The 24,631-nt window shown below is 39.3% G+C and overlaps 1 protein-coding gene across 4 annotated transcripts in view; it reads left to right on the top strand.

Annotated features, from left to right (window-relative positions):
* Positions 1–24,631, top strand: part of GLI3 (GLI family zinc finger 3) — a 207,594-nt gene that overhangs the window by 143,117 nt on the left and 39,846 nt on the right. For all 4 annotated transcript variants that reach the window (XM_027675835.1, XM_027675837.1, XM_027675836.1 and 1 more), the window contains 4 exons: positions 4,868–5,069; positions 19,974–20,190; positions 22,473–22,586; positions 23,898–24,038. In XM_027675835.1, coding sequence (XP_027531636.1) covers positions 4,868–5,069; positions 19,974–20,190; positions 22,473–22,586; positions 23,898–24,038 — 674 coding nt within the window. The remainder of the gene's footprint in view (positions 1–4,867; positions 5,070–19,973; positions 20,191–22,472; positions 22,587–23,897; positions 24,039–24,631) is intronic.

The following is a 24,631-nucleotide window of genomic DNA, read 5'->3' on the forward strand; positions in this document are numbered from 1 at the left end:
TTTGCTCTGTGGTGCTGAAAAACTGATTTCAAAATGGGGATAAGAGTGGGAGAAGTGTTATTCAGAAGTTAAATCTTGCCTAAAGAGGAGTAGATTTCTTGAAGCTCTGAACTTCACTGTCCATGAACTGTCTAATACACTGAGGAAGAGTAAGGCCAATTGTAATTTTCTTCATCCTGTCCTGAGCGCCATGAAAAGTGGGGCAAAATTTTCTATGTTGCTATAAAGCTTTTCTACAGTTTTGGTGGCCAGAGGCCCTGAGCATCTTCTTGCTTGTTCTAAAAAGGTGAGATTTGCTACCTTTAAGTATAACATCAAAATAACTAGGAGGGGAGTAGATGCAGAAGGTATTGGCAGTACTACAGTAGCAAGAACTGAAATTGCTTGTTGTGGCTGTAAAGATACTGTATGCCAGTACAGTTTTGATAGCAGAATTTTTCACTTGCAGAATATGTTCTAATCTTTTAAATGGTCGTCAGTGGAAGCCAAGCATGTTACCTGAGGTTTCAAGATTCCCTCTGAGAGTATTAATATCCTCACTGTGATTAACTTTTGCCTATGCTCACTCAGAATAGGAGGTTTCTCCTTTTCAAAGTATCCAGCATTGACCTACCCCTGTTGGCATTAGAGGGACACTGGTAGTAACCCAATTGATCTAAAGAGTTTCGCCAGCTCTGTTGGGCTGACCTTGGCTGGATACCAGATTCCCACCAAGCTGTTCTATCACTCCTCAGCTGGGCAAGGGAGAGAAAATAAGACGGAAAAAAACTCGCAGGTTAAGATGAGGCACTTTACTAAAACAAAAGCAAAAGGTTGCACATGCACAAGGAAAGACAAAACAAAAAAATTTATTCTCTACTTCCCATCAGCAAGCAATGTCTGTCCACTTCCCAGGAAGCAGGGCTTCAGCACACATAGCAGTTGCTCTGGAAGGCAAACATTGTAAATAATGAATGCTCCCCTGCCCCTCCTGTTCTTAGCCTTTATATATGAGCTGGCATCATATGGTATGGAATGTCCCTTTGGTTAGTTTGAGTCAGCTGTCCTAGTTGTGTCTCCTGACAGGATCTTGCCCACCTCTAGCCTACTGATGGGGAGCGGAATGTTGGAGAGACAGTGCTGATGCTGTGCCAGCACTGCTCAGCAGCAGCCAAAACACTGGTATTATCAACAACTTCTAGCTACCAATGCAAAGCACAGCACTGTGAGGGCTACTGTGAGGAAATGAAGTCCAGCTCAGCCGGACTCAATACACCAGCCCAAAGAATTAAACCAGTGTGAGGAGCTTTGGTCTGTGTTTGATTTCTGTTTTTCAGGCACGGTTGGAGAATGAGGGTGGAGTATCAAAGCTATTCCTTTTCCTCTCATGCTGACGACAGATCTATCATTTTGAAAACTAAGACAAAATTTATGATAAACTTTCATGAAGTGAAAACAAATTTTTTACACATTTGTAAGCAGAAACCAGAAGGAAAAGAAAGAAAAGAAGGTTTAACTTTAAAAAAAACTCTGAGACTTCCCATATTCACAGCCTCCAACAAAAACTAGTGCCTGAGACATGTTCAAAGAAGTTTGATTCAAAGGGATGTAATAAAAGAGGTTTGATGGAGTTTGATTTAAAGGGATGGAATAAATGATACATGTCTGAAGATTGCCTTATAAATGATTAAGCAATGCTAAAAACTTCAACTCAGAAATCAAATTCATGGGCAAATTTGCTGGATGGCATTATTCCATTTTTGAAATTTATGATGGAGATAGATATCTGTTATTTTAGAATTGATCTCCACCTCAGAATAAGATCTTTTCTTCTGGCACCTGCTGGATTTTTTGTCGGCACACTCAAGTCTTTACTGTCAACTACTGACATTTTATTTCTATAATGTCAACTCCAAAAAGGTGACATTTCTAAACATATCTTCACTGTCAGCTTCCATTTGCATGCTTTGCCAAAGCTGATGGTCTTTTATTAGCACTTGCACCGAGGTAAATGGATTTTTAGTGAATCAGTGCTCCTGGATTTTTTGATTTTAAAGGATTATCAAGTAGAGAATGTAATACTTTGCTGGGAGAACATTGTGAGCAGATGAACGTCTCAAATTGCTAAATAAATATCGAAGTGTTTGTTTTTAAAATAAATGCTTGGCAAGGCTAGACAGTTTGGTTTAGTATTCAGAAGCACTGGCAAATTGTGACTTATTCCTTTTCATAGTGGCATACTAACTAAAGCATAACTGATGTTATGCTAAATGAATGGTTTAGCAAATGTCCTATCATGAGTGGTCAGCTCGTGCTTAAGACTTTTTAGGCATGTGAAAACTAATTAAACCACGAAGATCTGAAAAAACAGTAATTGCATTTAATTGTATTTTCTATTTTGAAAGTTGTGGTCTCCATTGAAGTGAATCCCCCTCTCCAGTGGTCAGACTCTGTAGAGCTCTTGCTTGGTCTCAACTGTTGGCTCCTGCTGTGAAACAGAAATATTCCCTTTCTGCAGGATACTGTTAGCCCTTAAGAGTTTGTTCCTTTCCCGGGTAGATGGAGGGGACTGCGAAATTCCCAGATTTAGATGGGGCCTGAAACAGGTGCTGTCTGGAGGAAAAGAGGAAGCTTGAGACTACTGTGTGATGTGGCTGAAGCTCAGCTGGGAGTGTCTTTCTCCATCACTGGCTGCAGATCTGGTGCATCCAGAGCAGACACAGGGACGCCCTGGCAGCAGCTAGCAGGCAAGGGGAAGGTGTAATGAGCAGTGGGCAGGGCTGCAAGAGCCATAGCATGACTTAGGCAAGGGGTAAAGGAGATGGGTTCAGTCCAGAAAGGGCAAGGAGGGGGAGGAGTGAAGTCGTTGCAGTTTTTGAGACTCTGCAGGGCACTGCAGGGATTATAATGCCTGCACTTAGCTATCCCCTTGTAAAACCATGATAACCTAAAAAGCACTTGAATTGTGTCCTCATCTGGGGCAAATTACATTACAAGCACTAACTTCAGAGGCATTGTTTTAGTTCATTCTGGCTGAACAGTCAGCAGAGGAGAGTTGTGGATGAAAGATATAAGTACAAATTATTACTATTTTTGTTTTACCATGACATGTATATTGTATTTCTTTATTAGATATGTTACAGTTTCTTATAGCTGCTGATCACTGTTGTTTCTCATTTTAGCACAAATGAAAGATCTCTGCCTCTGAAAGACGAGGCACAGCACTAATAAAATATCAAGCAGACACAGTACAATAGCAAGCTCCTAAAAAGGAGATAAAGTAGATTGCATAAAATAATGTGTAGTAGCTTTTACGAATAAATAGATGGCCATATCTAAATTTAAAATGATGAATCAAGAGCATGAATATTCATTGAAATATTGGAACAGAATGGACTAAGGCCTATTCTGGAGACACAGCAGGAAGGAACAAAACTCTATATTACCTGGGCCAAAGAGAATTGATGCTGATGTTGTCTAGTTGAGGCAAATCTAAGCACGGATCAGGAGAAGGACTAGAGATGGAGATCTGATCACACACTCACAAAAGCAATAAAATGGCAGTTTTTAATACCATATTAAAATCTTGGCTAGCATGCACAGAAAGAAGGGAAATGCACTCAGGTGTGTGAGGAAAACATAATAGCAGATTCTAATCCAACTCTGACCTTGAGATGAGTTTAATTAGAGTTGGGCTCTTTTCCTGATTAATGTTAGACAAATAAACTTTAATACCCTGCTAAAAAATGGTCCTGGACACAAAGACATGAACAAGAATTAGGAAAGGCAGACCTATAATGGAGGCTTGTGGCCAACTGTGAATTATTAGCAAGTTACAGAGAATATCAGGAGAAGTAGTTATAAAGGAGGCATCAAACCCAAGACCTGCATGACCCTGTCTGTCAGGATCATTAGGATTCAGTCCTTTACTAAAGGGATTAAAAAGGTAGAAGCGGCAGTACTGTTATAGGAAATTGTTCAGTATGCAGTGTGGAAGCTAATTCTCTCCTTCCCACTCTCAACCAAGATAGAAAATAATTAAATAAAGGAAATAAATTTAAGGTGATATATCTTCCTTCAGGACTGCAGAGAGTCAGCATGACATGGTAAAATAGACCAGAAGAGGTAGAGATTTTCAGAGCAGGACATAAAATTTAGAAATGTAATATGTATTTATGTAAATGGTATGGTTGCCTTCTCTTTACCACTTTGGAAAGCCTAATCTCCCGTTTTAAAGAAATTTAGCAGTCGTAGGCCCCTGTACACACCAACAAAAGAATATCAAGGGATCTTGGACAAATTCAAATAAAGCCTACTGTTTCTCAGTCTAATGCTGTGAATGTCAATTTGAATTCTGCCAACAGAGCTGACCTTTTAGTGCTTTTTTTTTTTAGTCTTGATTTTTAGTTTTGCATCAAGTATCAACCTGGCAGAATTATGGTCAACAAAAGAAAAGTCGCCACATCATTTCTCTACTGTATTTTACATGTTTAGGTTTGGCTGTATATATTAAAGCGTTGTAGGTTTGGGTTTGCTGGTATCCCATATCTGAACCACTGTCTCATTGCTCACAGTTGAATTAATGATGTGAATGTCTAAGAAGCTATCAGATTCATAAATCACCAGAAATGAGAGGGATAACTCATAAAAGTCTTTTCCTTTTGTTTAGCAATTTATCATTTTGCTTGCACATTAATAAACAGAGCTCCCCTGAGGTAAGCCATGGGAAGAAAGATTTTTCTTCCTAATTTTCCTCAATTGTAGCCAGTAGATCACAAGTGAAGAGAGTGGGCTTGTCAGTGTGTTGGTGTCTCCCTCTACCCATCAGTGATAACAAATAAATGCGATGAAGTACCCTGGTGGATAATTGCTTGTGTTTACATAACAGGCACCAGGTTTCCGAGTCCGAGGTTGTCAGCCAGACCAAGCCGAAAGCGCACGTTGTCCATATCCCCCCTATCTGATCACAGCTTTGACCTTCAGACCATGATACGGACATCTCCAAATTCCTTGGTCACAATTCTCAATAACTCTCGTAGCAGTTCATCAGCTAGTGGTTCTTATGGCCACTTATCTGCAAGTGCAATAAGGTAAGAATAGTATTTTCTGCCTATATTGTATATTCTCATTTATGCATCATACACACACAAATGTGAATATGTACTCACATCTTTAAGTAACTTGTGGGTTTTTTCTGTGAGTATATGCATTTTGCAGTTTCTATAATGGTACGTTAATCAGAGCTTAATTTAAACTATAAAATATTTTTTGTGTTCCTCAGAGAGGTAACCACAAGGGACTTTTTGACTTATTTTTGTCCAGTGCAGGTAATATTCCAACTGACCAGCAGTAACAGTGTGTGTATGTTTGCTCAGGAATCTGTTTTCAGAGAAGAAACTCTAGGGTAGGTTTGTGACTTAAGTCGCTTGGGTTCTTCTGGATATAGATATGAGGGACAGTGAAATTTTCCTGCATTACAATCATCAGAGAGTAAAGACCAGATGTGTGGTACTGGTCAATTAAAATGTTCGGCTAGAACTTATCTTTTTTTTTTTTTTACCGAAGACGTACTGTTATCATCCAGTATCATCAGAAATCCTGTGATTTTCACTTTGTTTCTTCACTTGTGTGTGCAAGAAAACAGTCAGAAATGGTGGTTCTGGAGGCAGAAGAGCAGAGCAGCAAGGGAAGAGGTGAACTGAAGTTGTACAGAAAAGGGAAGAAAATAGGGCACAGGGAGAGGAAACAAAAGGAATATTGTGAAAAAAAAGGAAGTGGAAAGAGTGGAAGAAAATTAAGAGAAGCAGCAGAAAAAATGAAGATGCAACTGCAGAACATTCTTGTATTTGTGACATGGCTATATGTTAACTGAGAAAAGCTCCTTTGATATTCCAAAAAAAAATTCCCCACCTCCCCAAAGTGTCAGAAAATGCTGGGTTTGCATTTATGACACTTGAAGAGTACTCCTGGGCACTGATTTAAAAACAGCCTCCACCTTCAATTTGCAATGAGGCAAAGGAGCAAGTCTTTACAGCAGTTTCATGAGATGAGGCACCCATTTTTGGCAAGGCACAAAAATAACACCGAGGTCATGAGTTCGATCCCCTTTCAATCCCTGTATAGGCCGTTCATTTAAGAGTTGGACTCGATGGTCCTCCTGGGTCCCTTCCAACTCAGAATATTCTGTGAAATCTGTGAAATGCCTCTCCAGCAAAAATGAAACACAACTTGAAAAACTGCTATGGGGACTTTCACTTTTGGAGAAAATGAGGCATGGTGTGTTAGAAACTATGAACCTGCCAAACTGAGAGTGACAGCACTCTAAATATTGGTATTAGTATAAGTGCTGTTTTTTCTTTTTATAAGTGCTTCTTTTAAATAGTCATGCTTCATAGCTCTGATGTGACTGAGTACTGTGTAGTATTTCACAGGTATGATATCATAGCTCTGCAATACAACTCCACATGCTATGAAACCATGGTCCCAATTACAAAGCTCCGTAATGAGAAATATGAATAATGAAGAATATGTATGTCAATGGCTGGCAGCAGTTGGACCACATCTGTTAAATACATGTACTGTGTGGAGGTGTGCTATCTGTACTGCCATTTAGGTGGGGTGCCACGTAATAACTAAACTCCTTTTCCATAGCTTGTAACCTTGGTAAAGCAAATAGTGCATGAAATTTGGCATAATCTCTACAGTGGAGTAAGTCTTGTCTGCTTTTACTCTTCCAAAGCAAAGCTGGAATCAGATTAATAGTTTTGTTGAAGACAGTTGTGGAACTGGAGAAAGTTGTGGGCAAAGACTGAGTAAGAGTGCTAAGAAGCAGCACAGGGAGTCTTGTGAACTGGTATCACTGAGCCTGTCGTTGACCAAAGCTTTCAGCCCTTCCTGATCATACTTTCCAGGAATGCATAATCCAAAGTTTCACATTATTTTAAATTAAGATTCTTTTTTTCTCTTTGATAAGAGTATTCCTGTTCATCAGGCAAAGTTGGAAATGTACATCTCCATTCCTCTCAGTCAAAAGGAGGGAAAGTGAGAGAGCTACTTCTTTTTCCAGCTTTGCAACTCACCTCGGTTGGTGCCCTTTGACTTCTCCCATGTGAACTTGTCTATAAAAGAGTTACACCAAAATAAACAGTGACATAAGGTATTAAACACAAACCACATTTCATTGCTTTAATAAATTCCAAGACTAAATAGCAATAGGACTATCAGTAAAACCTAATTTATTGCAACTCACTGTCTTGTAAATAATGCATTCAGCACAAGAACTGCTGTACTGAATCAAACCGTAGGTTCATCCCATCTAATATCCTGTGAAAGAGTGATCAAAGTGTAGAAAAAAACTTTTCCTGGTGTAAAATCCCAGCTTCTGGAACCTCGTAGGAGTTGCTGCAAGAAAATGGTACAGTTCAGCAGGCCACTAGATGGAATTGCAAGATCGGAAGGATTTCTACTTTAGATAGTATCAGTAGCATTAACTACTTAACATTACACAATCCTTCTACTTTTAGGTATTGTTTCCAATCACTTTTAATTTAGCCCAAACAGTTCACACCTGACAGCATTTTTCATGGCAGATACCTGTCTAATGCTGAGTATTTCCAAAAAGCATCAGCAAAGCTATTAATTTATCAGAATGAAGTTAGGGAAGAAGAGATTTTCCAGTACAAACTAAAAGAACTCTTGCTTACCTTCTTACAGAGAAGCTAGAATTTGTCAGGCATATTGCCTAGACACTGTAGATATGATCTTTGCTGTTCTTGAGAAATTGTCCCATTCAGCCAAGTGATAAGCCCTTAAGAGGTTTCTATTAACATGTGTTAAATGTACTAAGCATTCAGCACGTTCCAGTCCGGGGCCACAGAGAGGGAGGAGGACCTTTCCCTGCAGCTGCAGCTCTGGTACCTCCTTGGAAAGCCTGTGGAGGCTCAGCTGTCTGCCCAGCCATAATAGCCTTGTGAAATAGAAAGCAGCCTTCAGAGGAGACAGGAGTCAGCCTAGGAACTGTACAGGTTAAGCAAGCTGGCACAAAATGCTTTCATATAACTTGACATAGAATTGCAGTAGGAGAGAGAAAAAGCTGCAAAATAAAGCATGTCAAAGCCAGTCATTAGGAGAATGAAGGTACTGCCCCCTTGTGATTATGCTCTGATACCATCTTTCATTTCAGGGTTACCTGCTTCAGTGCACAGGCTGAACATGCTGAACATCCTCTCTGGATCAGTGAGAGCTGCAGGACCCTACCTCACCTGTTCTAGGCAGCTCTAAAAGAGGAGGGAGCCTCGTATCTTGTTGTTTGCTGTCTGAAGGGCAGACCCTGCTCTTGCAACACAATCCCAACCTGATGCTGGGCAAACTGATTTAGTCAGAAGTGACCACCAGCCTCATACAGTTTCTCTTGCGGAATTGCAGCCTACCAGTCTTAATTCTGCAGAGGAGTTGAATTTCTCACAGGCATAGCTTGGAGATACTGACAGCTGTTTTGAACATTTATATAACATATATCCTGTTAACTAGCCCAGGTCTTCATGCCTGAAATAGGGCAACTGCAACAAGTGACACTTTTTGCCTCCATCTTTCTTTGATTCACGTTCCTGTGCAAAATAAATCCTTCCCCCTTACCTCAGAGGGAGGTTGAAAGCATTAATGTTTTGTGAAGCACTTAGATTATACAGTGATGAGCACAGTGGAGAAGCTCAGGAGGGCGTCTGTAATTGTTTATTCACTGATGGTTTAAATAGAATGGAAGGAAGGCCTATGGGCATTATTCTGTGCAAGGAGAAGAAAAATACCATAGGGCCTCTCACTGAAGCATCTTGTGCACTGATTGAGTTATGAATCATGTAGGGGGGAAAAGGGGCGTGTTGTCGAATAACAAAAAGCTGATAAGTCAGCACATGAAGGTGTGGGCAGGTTTACTTCTGGTATGTTTGATTTTGTGGGCTTGATGATCTTTTTGCAAAGATGCTACTTGTGTAAAGAAAATGTCTCCAGGACCTCACTGGTCTTTGCATTGGCTAAACAAAGGATATCCTTGGCTAAAAGATTACATCCCATGCTTCACACAACTTTTCAATATAGAACCTTCTATATAAGCACTGTGGGATATTGAGGATGAAATCAGATGAAAAGAGCCACGTTTTGGTCTCTGTTTGTATGGAGCCAAGCACAGGAGGGTTCTGGTCCTTGACATGGGTACTACTGCAGTTCGAATAATAAATAATAGTAGTTTAGCACAATCCAGATCGAGCTTGACTTGGCGGGTGTTTTGTCATTGTCAGCTGGCAGTGTAATGCTGTATCCTGACTACTGGCTGAGTACTTGAAAAGAAGATGTCGCTCCTGCTGACAGCTAATAGTGGATCTCCTTTAGCACACCAGGTAGAGCTTCTACTTTGTGCATTTGAAAACACCTGGTTTTAGGTCTCAGCTGGGAGAGATTATGCAGAAAGGAGATGTATGAAATAGCATCAAATGAGGATAATCCTTCATTTGACATTTACTCATTTGGTTACCTGCCTCGGTCCTGCAGTGCAGTACCCCTGCTATTAATCTTTTGTCAAGATGTACTTAATGTTATATCTGCTACCTGTGACAATTATTAGACTTTGCACTTCAGTAGCACTTCTTTTTGAGTGACAGCATGGTCTGGAGTGAGTATAGAGGGGGTAATCACTCCCCATGATATTAAGAGTACTGATTCAAAATTTTTACAAAGATTAGCTGGTCTTTAATAAACACAGGAGGTTGAGACTTCATGTTCTCTGTGATTTGAAATTCAGAACCTCTAGTCCCTTGGCAGTGCTGCAATACCAAATTTACAAAGTTAGTTTTCAGAAAATTAGCTGAATTCCCTGTCAGATACAAGGTGTTTAAATCAGTAGTCCCACCTACTACAAGAGACTTTTTTTGGCTCTAGGCAGATGTAACTGTGAATACAGTTTAGCTATCTCATAATGTGAAAATTCAGTTTCATGTGAGCACAAGAACCCTTTGGGATCTCCTCGAAGGTTTGAAAGAAACTGAGAAAGCACAGTAGCACTTTTTTTCTCCCCATGCTCTACCCCGCTTTCCTGATAGCATCAGAACAGAAAGGAGCAGTTAACATAGTGTGGTTAGTTACAGCCAGACCCTGGCTGTTCTGGCTCCTCTCACTTTGCTCTGGACTAATCTGAAGCATCAGGGAATGGTGGTGAGGGTACTTTCACAAAGAGCACTAGAAAGGGATAACCAGGTTTGTAGGTTGAGCTTAGACAGCAGTGGATTAATATCAGTGAGGAAGACAAGTCTGTGTTTCTGCAAGCAGGTGTTGTATTCTCAATTATTTCCTCATTTCATATAAGCTCCTTCTATAGAGTGCTTGTTGTGAAATGAATCAGTGCCCTCCTCTCTGAACTGTGCTATATCTAGAGACAAGTGACTAGGTATTAATTTCTCTAGTTTTCCTTTGCAAACACAAAGAGATAAGCAAGAGAAAAATAGAGTATGAAGTTATCACAGAGAACAGTGAAAGTATCCTCAGCAGAGAGCCCAACAGGCTAATTAGGCACTTTATAAAAAAAGGGAAAGAGTATCCTTTTAAATTATCCAGTTTTTGAATTTAACAGAATGTCTCGTAGTTATAAGACAGGAAGCCCTCATGTTCTCAGTCTTCCTTCTTTATTCAATATTTCATATATTCTTATTATGTCTCCTCGATTCATCTCCTTTCTCAGGCCAATGGTTGTTTTCAGTCTGCTCTTTAGAGTTCTTGCATTGTCTTTTCTGCTGATATTGTCTGAAAGAGTCTCCCTCTACTACATGCAATAATATTCCAGACGAGGATCAGCAATTCAAATGCACCATGATTTTCTGTGCTGTTTCCCATTCCAGTCTTTTAAACATATTTTTACCATAGCTTCATGTTGATCAAATTTTCATTCCTTCATTGAATTCTGCATTGAGACAAGCAAGTGCTTCTTGTCATTTTTCTCAGCTAATTTAGAACCAGCGTATGAGTAGCTTTGACTCCCTTTCAGTATTGATATGCATCTTGCTATCAGTATTGCTCATTCATCTAGCATACTGGGCTCTAAAGATAACCACTTAGCTCTTTACCATGCTGCTCTATTTTGTCATATATGCAGATTTAATTTTTTCATTGCTCAACTCAATGCCCAAATTGCTGACAATTGCACTACAAAACAGAAGACCCCATTTGAGAATATGTATTTAACTTTTACTAAAACCCAACTACGTAATGCTTACCTTTGAATTAGACTGTTTTAGACTATAAGTTTTAAGCGTGTATATTTCTGCATAAAAGGACACAATCAAATGCTGGTTAATGAAATTATTCTTGAAAAGGACATGTTTAGAGTAGAACAGGTAGAACACAATATACTTAGAGCGACATTTTGCAAGAAGCTCTGTATGATAGGATGTACATGATAAAGGGTTTGTTAATTATGCCAGCATTATAGGTGTTTTGTTTTATTATTGGGATCTGCCTAAGTGAGATCCAAAGCTGACTTTGAGTGAAAGCTCTTCTTACATTAAAAGCTCTCTAATTAATTTCATGTAATATGTTGTAAATGAAGGCTAAGTTGCAGTTCAAACTGAGTTCAGTCCAGGTGTAACCCCACCGAAACAGGTCCTACTATAACTAGACACATCACATATGTGCAATACCGGGTGTTATTCTCCATGGTCTTGTACTGTGTGTGGTTAATCTAAAGAAGGAAATATAGTGCACTATCATGCCATAATAGCTTAATTTTATACCTGCTTTCAAGAAGTGTGAATGACAGAGAAGTGCCACAAAGTGAATAAAAGTAAAATTCGTCAGTAGTACAGAAAGTTACATCTCTATCAGTCTCTGTAGAAATGTAACTATGTAGCTGTAGAAAGCTCATATAGATTATAGGAGGGTGACATTCAGTGAGATTGTTTTGGAGATCACCTACATCTTGCATTAGAAAGTCCTGAATGTCTTCCACCAGAAATACACATGAAAAATTTCTGCCTTTGGAAAATGTAAAATCTAAGAAGATAAGCAGCATAAAGAACACAGACTACGCAGGCACATATTGCATACACATTTACATGTACAGATTCACATATATACAAGTGTGATTATGTATGTATGCCTGTAAATGTTTATGTCACAGATCTTGTATTTAAAAGTCAATTTGAAGCAACTTGCTCCAGACTGGTTCAGTGTTACTCAAGGAATTTAAAGTCATTGGTTCTAAAGCAATAATAATTCCAGGTAAGTTCTCAACCTAAGACAAGTGTGCTAGAGTTTAACATTTCATTACTTCATTTTCAGACCCTAAAAGAAAGTATTAATTAGCACTTTCCATGTAATAAAATGATACCAGTTTTAGAAAGCCAAAAATGCTTAGTCATGAATTTAATTCAAAATTATGTTTGCCAGAAGTGTCATGAGCTTGCATGGAGGGAGCACAGAGGAATTATACAAGGTACCATTAATACAAAGTCCAGTTAGGATACTAAGGATTCCTGCACAGGAATGATCCATCAAGAAAGACAAAGCTGACAGTGCTGTCTGAGCACAGAAGGTTAATCAGCATGGCTCTGTTGCTCTCAGTGAAACTATTCCATTTTAGTCTGGCATACAACAATGTATTCATGAAGAAAAATTTCACCTAGCCTAGCAGATAAAACAGAATAGATAATAAGGTAAGCTGAAGAGAAAGTACAAACCACAGACTCTGTTAATTTTAAACTGGTAATAGAAAATTTAAAAATAAAAAAGAAGCAATGATGTATGTGAATTAAATAAAATCCTAAAACCATGACTATTATCTGATGAAAACTGATGAAAACAATATGTACTATACTTTATGAGATGCAGGATATGCCTGTTTACAAGTTTAGTTAGATGACTTGTCTCTAAGTTAGTGATTTTTAATGCAAGGTGTCAACATGACAAATGCAGAGGGATATTTGCGAAACCTAGTCACTTTTGAGAAATTATTTCAAAGGATTTCAAGTCTCATACCTGCATTGAAGATCACACTACATGTCTGGTTTCATAATCACAGTTTGATATTGTTTTCCCCTGTACTTAATAACAAACCATAAAAACTACTGATGCCTTGCCTGCATTGTCTACGCAAAGTGTTTTCAGTGAAAAAGTAGAGGGAGAGGAACAGAATTTAAAGCACAACTTTTGTATTACTAAAAATGTTACATATATTGTGGGTAAAATGCTCCAAGCAAAAGTGCATTTTAAAGAGTTCCTTCCTGTAATGCCATTTGGTTTGCATTTTCTGTCTAAGATACATGAAACAGAGATTCACAAATCTCTTCATGGCTGCAAGTTCGCTAAGTGCATTGTCACTCTCGTGTCCTGAGCAATTTGTCAACATTCACTCTTGCAGGTTGTTTCTGCCAGGAGTAGTAGATTGCAGAGTTGGAAACTTCTTTTTATTCACTTCTGTATGTTTACGAGAAACGTACACCATTCCTGTTTCCACCAACTCAGACAACAGGAGATGGTTTTCTTACACGATGTTACTAGATGCTTCTTCTGGGTGCTGTCTAAGGAGAACTCATTGGCTTGTTTTCTTCTACATCTCTGTTGAGGTCTAACTATGAGTTTGTCCTGCTGACTGTCAACAGCTTTCCATATCTGACTGCATCTTGCACATATACATTGTTCCATCAAAAGATATATGTAAACTTCTGGGCATGAAGTCAGCTTATCCAGACCCCCTGAGCAACCATGGCTCAACTTCCAGCCACCCTTACATATGTCCCATGTTTTGAACAGTGGCTCCTACATGTCATTTTATCCTGGGATGAATGAAGCTGTTACATTAGTCCTTATTAAAAAAAAAAAAAGCATCTGAGCATGTGAAAAGCAGTATTTGATCACTGTTAACTTAATTATGACTTGTATTATGACTTAATTAATTTAAGATTACTATGCCTTTAGGACCCAGAGTTTAGGACAGCACTTAAGGGCTTGCTGAAGTCAGTCCTCCCTCAGAAGTATTTAAGAGTTACTAGAGGTGCTTTCCTGAACAGTAGCTTGGTACATTTGTAAAACAGAAATATGCTGGTTTGCCCCTTAACAACATTCATAAACAATTATGAACAACTGATAAGGTCTTTGAAAATTGAAATAAAAAACTAGAGGTAAAATCCTGTCCTGCTCTAAGGAAAGGATAAAAATATCATTGAATTCGATGAATCTAGGTATTCTTCCACCATTCATTAGTAGTTTTCTGCACCGTGGTTTCTCAATTTCACTTGGCCCCAGGCTTCATGCAACTCTTAAGGGAGACTGAGATAAAGTGGTGACATCTGTACCTACCTGAGCATGAACTAGATATTATCCTTATACCTGATGATCAGCTTTATTGAATATGAAGCCAGTCTGTCTACAAATTGCATCTCCCTTTCTTGAACTGTGGTCCTTTTTGGAGGGATTTGTATCATTTGGTCTGTCTAATGCAAGTCCCTGATGGCAAGAACGAATGCTGGAAGCTACAGAGTGCCAAGGCTTTTCCATAAGTCCAGAAGGGCCTGCATGTCCCCTTGCAGTGCAGGGGGATCCTCCCTCATGAAGCAAGAGTTTGAACTGTGGATGCACCACGCGGTCATCAAAGACCCTTCAGGCCAAAGGGCCTGAATCCCTCTCCTGCACAGTGGTCTAGATGGAGCCAGTGTGTCTCACTATGTCACATGTTCCTGTACTGTGACCAGTTCTGCACTTTTTATTTCAAAAAGATGTTGGACAGTTGGGGTTGCTGCAAGGAAGAGCAAAGAAAAGAATCAGAGATCTGAAAATTTACATGGATGAGTTGTTTTTTCCAAACTGGACAGGAAGAGGGTATAGTAATAATTTCAAATATGCAAAAGAGAAAAGAGAGGAAGAGCCTGGGAAGGGGAAGGTGGATAATGAATGCTGGGTAGAATAACAAAGTGCTGGGTCTTGAACTGACAGAGGAAAGATTTAGGATAAAGGATAGGAAAGAAACTTTTAATAAAATAAATATAATGCAGTTCTATATGAATAAATAAGGATATCCTAAAGAAAGAAATCTATCCTTTTGAAATTTGAAAATTAAGAAAAAAAATTAATACATCAGAAATATCCCACTGGGTCCAACTAGATGTGTTAGATACTCTAGTTAGTTTGTCTAGTTTTCTAACTTTTGTTCTCTCTGTGCTCTCCCAAAATGAATAATCGCTAGATTAGCAACCTCAAAGTATACATTCTCACTTGTTCATTTTAGTATTTCTTTATGGACCTGTTGTCTTTGGATTTGTCTAGTCCCATATGAACCTGCTGGCTATAACTGCAGCTATTCCAGAAGTCCATAAATGCTTTTTTTAACTCTCTTTTAAGTTGTTTGCCTCTATCTTTCATTAAAAGCTTCCTAGTTTACACTCTTGAAAAGGTCTTTTGCTAAAACTGTGCAAAGCAGAACCAGAAAGGGGAAAGGACTCAGATACTTTTGCAAGACTTACATGCATCAGATCTTGCAGATCTGATATGAGGAGGGTACCTTCACAGTTTTTATGAAGAAAACAGAATTATTGTGATATAATGAAACAGTCCTTGCAGTATTCGCAAAATTGAAGTCTCCTCAGTAATTTCACATCAGTTTGTCTCCTTAGGCACACCTATGCAATGTATAGGAAAGAAGGAATTTTTCCTAACTTGAATTCACAGATGTTTTGTGGTAAATTCCACAGCTGTAACCAGAAACTGGATGACCTTGTTAGTAGGACAGCCACAAAGTAGCCACAAAGTTTGGTTTTGATTATAATGTCTGTTTTTCTTCTTCTTGAAGTCTGTTCCTAAAATTTGATGTGCTCATGTAATTGCAATGTAGTTCACTGCCCTGCTTTACTTCTGGTGAAGGGAGTTTGAGACTTCACAGATGAGGAGAAGAGAAAGAGAGAGAGATGGACAGACTGACAGGCAGACACAGAAGCCCACAGTGTGATAAAATAAATGATATCACTGATGGGCTTTTCTGTCAGTGTATATGAGTTATTGAATGCTTAAGCAGAAATGTTCCATGTTTTTTCTAATCCTTATCCCCCATAAAACTCAACAACTAAAAGGATAACTGGCATGTAGTTTATTAGTGGCTTTAAAGTCTTTCATCTTCTTTTCCTTTTCTACTTTGTTTAGAAAACCCTTCTGTAACAGAAATATAAATCAGATTCCCTCCAGTGGTGTAAATTTTCATTTCTTCTTAGGTAGATGGAAGGGAAAGATTTGTAATTCACTTACATTTCTGTGAATCCAAAAGTTTTTGGAAGTGACTGGTGTTTTGGAAAATGTGAATGGTTGGGGCAGGCATCTTGCATTTTTCTTGCATCTGGATGGTGGAATTCTTGAGCACTCCTTGTCTAAAATGCAGCCTCTTTAATGTGTGTTAAAAGAAACATGACTTAAATTGAGGCCTCTGGAACTACTCATTGTTTTTGAAAAACCTGGTTGTTGGTTTTTGTAGTTCTGGACTCTCAAAAATACTACTTTCAGGTCTTATTTTACTGCCTCAGGGAATGAATTTTAGGAAGTCACTGAGTGACACTGTTGCTGTCTTGTTGCATGTTTCTAAGTTTACATGGCTGGAACAACTGGGCAAGGCCGGCTAGTGCCACTGTCCACCCTTCCTGCTGGTGCTGGCCTCCTGGATAGAACGCAATGTGAGTTTGATGGGACCAGCAAGAGGACATGTGGCTGCTAGTAAAGGAAGAGGGATCACATGGGGTCTGAGGGAACACCCTGGGCTATGGAGTTTCTTCATTTGTCCTGTATTCAAGAGTTACTGAACAAAGTGCAGTGAAAAACTTTCGGAAGGAGGGCAGCAATCCAAGCCTTCCCTTCCCAAAAGAGTGCGTTGTGCCAGCAATGTTGAATGTTTGATTTATTTTTCTTCTTTTTGACCCTCAACATTACCTTTATTGTATGGTTTCTGAAAGGCAGAGAAAGACCTACCACCTTCCGTTCTCTTCAGAACTTTCTGATCTGTTCAAATCAGAAAAATCATCCAGGCTGCCCTGCGACAGCATCTTGCATGAGACTGACATTAAACCCAGCCAGGTCAACTTGCCTTATGAGGAGCTCTCCAGAAACAGCTGGAGAGAATTTTTATTTGAAGACAGCTATCTGAGCTATTTAAGAAATCACCCTGATGTCTGAACCATTGTCACCATTTCTGAGTACTCCCCTTAGCTGTTCTGGCTATTCCTCTGCTCCCTCACACTCACCTTTTTTTTTCATTCTGAGATGTTTGAAGTTTGGAGGTAGAGGAAATGAAGTGCATGTTGCCAGGCTCTGTAGGAAAATCCTAGTACCTTAGACTCAAGCCTTGCTGATGAGCAGAGGGCAAAGGAAAGATACTAAAGAAATAAGGATTCCTCCTTTCCCTAGCACACCTGTCCAGCTGTGTCTTAACATATCTGCTGTTAGTGGACTGTTTTCTAGTAATAGACATGAGCTAAGATGATGTCTGTCTCCTCTTCTGTACCCTACAAGTTTGTCAATGCCTGGTTTAGCATCCTCCTTCTGGAGGCTTATACAGTGTGAAGACAGATGTAGATAATAGGGACATCTCTATGAGGTAAAATCTGTCCTTTTGATGGAGGCCATTTTAATTTATATAGGGAGGGGAATACCAAATACACTTACTCAACATTTAAGCACTGGACTGGTTGAGTCGTACATCTGTCTTTTTTACCGTGTAGGGTCTGAAGAACATTACCAAAGTTTTGAAACTGAACTTGCAAAGCTAGTTATTGCTGTGCATGGTCAAATGTCTAGAAAGGAAAAAAAACCCAACTTGTATTTCCAGGGCTACTATATGCTTGGAACTGCCAATGAAACCAGTCGAGTTATTTTTTGCTTTTAAACTGATTCAGTTGAAGGGTGAAAATGTCCTAGGCTTTAACCAGTCACAGAGAATTAAAATACCTCATCCAAACTGTTTCTGTGTTGTGTTTGTTGATCTTGGTGAATTTGATAACATCTCCAGGATGGTGCCGTCTAGTGTTTGAAGTACGAGGTGGACTCAGAGTGTATGTATGGAAGCAAAAAATGCCAGGGTGTAGTAAGCCTCAGATATGGCAGTGTAATTGTGTGTTTTTTAATGAACAGACCAGAGTAGTTACACTTAGTAATGTTTGTTCACTAAAAAGGAAAGGGGGTGTTAAATCATTATGTTCTTTGATGAATGGCTTGTACACTGAAGAATAAATTGAACAAACTGGCATAGAGCTCAGTGAACATGAAATCAGCTATTAGAAAAAAGCTTGTGAACAAATTCTGAGCCTGATATGCATCTTTTGATTAATGTCCTATTAATCATCCATAGTGGCTACCTTAGCTAAGTCATGCTGTAATCATTCATGGTTGCTTACAGGAACACTAGCAGGGACTATAGAGCTGCAGTAACTGAATATTATTACTGATTTCTCCCTAACTCTTGCTGTGAACAATTACTGTTTTCACTACATTTCTGCCTCCCTTTATTAGAAAGACTACAATGCAAAATGAAAAAAGAGTTCCTCAAAGACGAGTAAAATTCTCTCAGGGTATTCTTAATGATATTCTGTCCTAAATGGGTAAACTATTGTAATGCAGAGTTCTCACCAGGAATAATAGTAATCTAATCACATTGAAGCTGTCTTTTTATGGATTGTAGTCAAACAGACAAAATGTATAGTCATATTAATAAACACAGAATTTCTGTGGAATTATTACTTAAAATGTTTGAAATTATTTTAGCTTTTTGTATCATGATATTTTCAGTTAATGCGCTTAACAGCAACAGCAATTAAGAATCCATACTGTAAATTTGGATTCAATCCACCCTTTTGTCATTAGAAAAAGCCTTGATTCTGGAAAGGTATAATGCTCGCACCACTCTCTTTTAAGACCTGTTTTAAATTAACATTGCTTTTTTGAACTGTGGTAGTTCAGTGTGGGGTTTTTTTAATCAATGAATATTCGTTATGTTTTTCTTTTTTTCTTTATGACTGGAAGTTATTGGCAAATGTTTACAGGAGGATCTCATATTCCTATATGTGAAGATTTAGTCCCACACCATTTATTTCTCAAATGTGACACAAAGAATGCTTTGGCACTACCCACAAAGTAGGTCCTTAGATGGCAGTGTAATTTCCTCCAAAGTCACTGTGGTCTCGGAAATACGGTGAAGTAATGAAGTGATGACAGGTATTAACATGTATAATGGGCTTTAATAGACATTTAATGTTGTTTAACTGGAAGAAGGAGAAGTGCTTTCCCATTGGAATATTTCTACATTGAAAGTCATTGATCACCAATTTCAGAGGGGAAAGGTTAATCCATCAGTTTCTGTAACCAAACGGCACTGATGGAAATTCTTTAGGTGACATTCTGGATGAACTGAGCTTTCCATCTTTGCAAACAAATGAGTGATATGACAAGCATGGTGTTCAGAACACATTTAACCAATTGATTTTCTCTCCTCTTGTAATAAGATCTAGAGACATATGAAAGAGCGTAGCATGAGCCAAGATTAAAGGAACTGCTTCATACACGTGAACATAGGGAACTGCATTATCAATAAAAGTACTATAAAGCGTGCAGGCACCCATTCTTTTTCTTTATATAAAGTTTGTTATTGCAATAAATAGCTGTTATTGAACTGCTTGCCTTTTATTTCAGTTTTTCTGAATTTTATTTCAGTCCACTTTCTGCGGTTTCCTGGTAGATGTTAGAAAAAATGTTATGTTTTGTTATGGTATCATTTTTGTACTCATTAGTAAATCCAGGGCAACTCTGGATTTAAAATCAGAATTTATCATCCTTTGGGGCACAAAGAAAGTTATGAGGGGGAGGGAGGGACCTGACTTCAAGTAGTTTAAAGATATCAAATATATTTAAAGGTTTGATCTGTATGGCTCCTTACTGTAATGACCCTCATGTTTTTCCTCCCTCTTCCCTCCTTTTTCTCCCAAATTCAGCCCTGCTCTGAGTTTCACATACCCTCCTACACCAGTATCCCTCCAGCAAATGCATCAGCAAATTATAAGTCGTCAGCAAACCCTAGGTTCAGCCTTTGGACACAGCCCTCCACTCATCCATCCTGCTCCAACTTTTCCTACCCAGAGGCCTATCCCTGGCATCCCCAGTGTCCTGAACCCTGTCCAGGTCAGCTCTGGACCTTCTGAGTCCACACAGGTGAGAGGCAACAAAAGAAACCTTTACACCCCACTAATTTAAAAATTAAATAAATGGCATTGTCTCAATGGCAATTAATCACCACTGTCATTGAGACCTTTTGATAACAGTTTTCTTGCAGCTATAGTGTTTGCAGTCACTTTATTATAAATCACAGGAGTGTATGCGCAGTTCCTGATTGGTAGTGTGCTTTTTAGTCCTCATAAATATTTCAAGGTGCTGCAGCATCTTCTTGATCCAAGCTGTCTCTCCTGGATCTTACACAGGAACTTAACAGAGGTGAGAAGTAACAAAAAGGGGCAAAACACATCAAAACACTAACCTTTTAAAGATTAACAACTTCACCTTCAAATCAGGCTGACTGTAATATAGTCAGCCCTCATGGTACAGGTGTGAGTAACTCGAAGTGAGTAACTCTGTGAGCAAGAGAGTAACTCAAAGATGATGAAAAGGATTGAAGGGTTTTTTCTCCGATTTGTGCAAAATTGCATTTACTGTGTTTAAATTAATCATTTCAATAAACCAAGGTGTATTCTCAAAAGCTGGGGATGAGCAGCTGTGAATCAGGCCCATAAGGTGGAGTTTATCACAGTTTGTGGTTTGCCTGTTTATTAACTGGTGCTGTTTGTTTCCAGATGACCTGGGATTGGTTATTTATCAGTCTGGGAGCTGTTTATCTCATGGCTAGCTTTTACAAATGTAGAAGCAGAACATGCTGTTGTAGGAAGCATATTGATTTTTTTGTGGGGTCCATGCAAGTTCAGATATCTCTAAAAGATCTCTGGATTCCTACAAGATTCCATTTGCAGGTGTAGATAATAGTGTTCAGTCTAGCACAGCAAGAGAAAAACAGGATTCTGGCCTGTTTATGTCAGCTATTTTGCTATTGACTTGGGAGAATCCAGGACTTCATCTAGGATTTTTTGACTGAGTCTCACATTAGTGTACAGTTTTTCTTTCTATCCACATTTTAATGGAAAACATAGTAGAAGAGCTGAGATCTTGTATGCAGATGTTAAGTGCAAAACATTTCCTCTAAGTGTGCAAAAATGAATTTTTCTCTTATGTTATTTGAGTACACAGTGATTCTGCTTTTCAAAGTTGCCTTTCCAAAGTTGTCATTCCCACCCTTCCCTGGCCTGACAAAACCAGCATTAGTTTGTAGCAAGGAATTACATCAAATGGGGCCCTTCCTGTTCCCTCCCTGCTTTGTTACAAGGTTGAGCAATGCAGCTCTTCCCCAAGTTAATGCTATGTAATTGAAGTACAAGTGTAATTGCATATTCCATGTAACTAACAGTGTAGCTTCTCCAAATAAAGTTGCTGAGCAGATGCTGCATATTTTTGTTTGGAGCTTGTTACACTCCAGATTTTTAGCCATAACCTGCCCAGAGTGGTTACATTTTATTTAAGACTTTTTAAAAGCCTTTTAGTTCGTTATAACCTCGAATTCGCATCCGGAGAAAGAGTCACACACTCTTCTCTAAGAGAAATTCTTTTAATTTAGTGAGAAAAATAAGATATTTTGGCAAAAGGTTTTACAGGAGTGAAATACAATCAAGAAAAAATATTTCACTAAAACACCCAGCACAAAGACCCATTCCACAGAAAACACTCACTACAAACAATCAATATACCAGCTTTAGTGAAACACTATTCATTGGTTTTAAGTTATTCACAAGAGAAGGAGAAGAGTAAAAGAAGAAAACAGGCTAAAAGGATAAAGAAAGAGAGAAGTAGAGAGAGGACAGGAAAAATGGTTACCGACAAGATCTGATGGTTCACATGGTGCAGGCAGCAGGAGAAAAGAGAGAGACAGAGCTCACGTGGAGTCTCGTGTATTTGCAGAGTTCAGTTTTCCCTCCCAGGCAGGATATCCAGTCAGTGCCTCCCAGGCCAGAGTGAGTTGTGCTGTAGGCAGTCACAGGCTCCAGGGGCGTGGTGTGGGTGGGCTACCGGGCAGATCTGCCTTGACTGACAGCCCGGCTGCACCGCCTTCAGTGATGCCATGGGCTCTGCGTGGGCTGAACCACCATGTCGACTACAGGACCTTCCGGCTCTGCCCTGTGTCCTCAGCAGGCCTTATGTGCAGGCCTTACCATGTTCCTGCAGGTCTGGGGCCAGCCCTTCCCCACACGCACACACACAGTGACAGTGAGTTGGTTCTGACCCATATCAATAATTCAGTGAGATTTGGATACAGTATCTCTCAGAGCTACATATCTATTACAGTCTAATTTTGTCTTTTTTTGGGGAAAAAAATCCCCAACTGCCTTCAGCAGAATAAACCCACAAGTGAATCTGCAGTGAGCAGCACAGGAGATCCCATGCACAACAAGCGCTCCAAGATAAAGCCTGATGAGGACCTCCCCAGCCCAGGAGCAGGAAGCATGCAGGTATGGCAGTCAGGTTGCAGTCATAAGCTTTTCATCTCACTGGTGGAGGGAAAAGGCACCTTGTCTGTAGCACATTTTCAGGCTCCTTGCACTCACATGGCCCTTCATCTAGTGCACACACGGGCAGCCTCAGCTCACAGTAGCAAGGGCTAAATGTGAGGGGCTGCTGGGGTGCAGCGTCTGCTGCAGAATGAGGGTAGAGAGGAAGAAGGCTGATAGAGAGGCACCTCTGATCAGCCAGAGCATGCTCAACCCTCTGTTTGTCTTGGAAAAGTGAACAAGAGACAGGTCTTTATTGAGGATATGTGTTCTGTTCAGCAAAAATACTTATGGCCACTTTGACTTTTACCAGGTCTTAGCACTGTACTGCACTGAGGCCCCAGTGTCGGGCTCCAGTCTCATTTGCTATACTTTCTATACCAGTAATGCCACTGGTTTTAGTAGAGTGACTCTTGATTTACAGTGACTCAGGGGAGATTAGAATCAGAGCCTCAGTCTTGTGAGTGAATACATGAAAACAAAGCAGAGGTCTGCCTAAATCCTTCAGCAGATTCGAAATGGAAAAATAGCAGAAGTGCATAATCTGAACCAAATGTTTACACTAATATCTGACTCTTACCCTCAGCAAGTAACAAGCTGAGGAGAATGAGGCACCCTAAGGAACTGAAGGTGGGAAGTCAAAACCCAAAATTAAATACTTCTTTTCCCTGCTCACCCTTTCTATTCACATGTTATGGGCAAGAACAGACTAACAAGTAGCTTGAAAATTACCAGCCTGCTCATGGAAGAGTTTTAGTGTGCAAACCTGTCATTGTTTTAACACTGGAAACACACTTTGGATTACTGGTGATCTCCTTTGTGTTTAACCCTAGTACTAAAATCAAATTTCAGTTAATTCAACTATATTGAATAGTCCTTTTTTCATTAGTGGTGCCACTGAATCAAGAGAGGCAGATTTACAAATAACAAGCTGCTTAAATTAAAGTGTGAGGGAAGCCAAGCCTTTGTGATTTATTTTTAATTGAAATGTAAAGGGATTTTTGTTTTAGAAATTCTCTGCATTGAGTACTTCTGGGAATGAAAAATTTATTTTACATGTATAGTTTACAAATGGCTTCTGGCTTGTCAGGCCTCTTTTGGGCTTCTGTATTTTGTAGAATGGAGTAGCATGGTGAACTGAGAGTAAAATAATATCCCTCGCACCCCTACCTATCATCTTTCTTTTAATGCTGAAGTAATTAACTTTTCTTTATCCTCAGTTTCAGACTTTCCTCTCTCTTCTTCTCACCCCTGTTTTTTTCCTCTCTCCAGGAACAGCCAGAAGGAATGACCCTGGTAAAAGAGGAAGGGGACAAAGATGAAAGCAAACAGGAGCCTGAAGTGGTCTATGAGACAAACTGCCACTGGGAAGGCTGTTCTCGGGAGTTTGACACACAGGAACAACTAGTGCATGTAAGTTAATGGTATTCAGGAACTAGGTTTTAAAACTATGTGACCTTTTTCGTGGGGGTCAGGTTCTCTGACCCTGTGCTGAGTCAAGTTTCTTAGCTAACAGCGCTGCAAACTGGATAGGGGTTTATGAGTTTCTGAGAATAAAGAAAACTCAGAGCCACAGTGCTTGACCTGTTCAGTCAGCTAAAGCTTAGTGTAAAATTCAATAAAGTCTTCAACAGAGATTGTAATGGCTCTGATCCTGTAAGCCAGCAAACACTATTTTGAGTTAGAGACTTTGATAGTTATTGAGTAATAGTAAGCTGGACATGAATGATTATTAACCTTTAGCCAAGTTTGATTTTTTTCTCCCCAAAGGGGTTGTAACAGTAGAAATAGGTGAGGGGAATGCTTTCCCTTCCCTAAGGGGGGGGTTTGCTATCAATTTACTGTTGTCTGTAAACTGAAGTGGATTATTTGGCTAAATACATGGATATTGAATTACATCAATCTTTTTAGGAAAAGCAAACTGTATGATCTTTTATTGTGCTACAACAAATATATCTGCCTTGTTTTTTAGTCCTCTCTGACACTCTCTAAAACAAATGATTTCT

The sequence above is a fragment of the Neopelma chrysocephalum genome, unplaced genomic scaffold (assembly GCF_003984885.1).
Source record: "Neopelma chrysocephalum unplaced genomic scaffold, ASM398488v2 Primary Assembly neopelma1_26, whole genome shotgun sequence".
In the NCBI taxonomy this organism is placed as follows: Eukaryota; Metazoa; Chordata; class Aves; order Passeriformes; family Pipridae; genus Neopelma; species Neopelma chrysocephalum.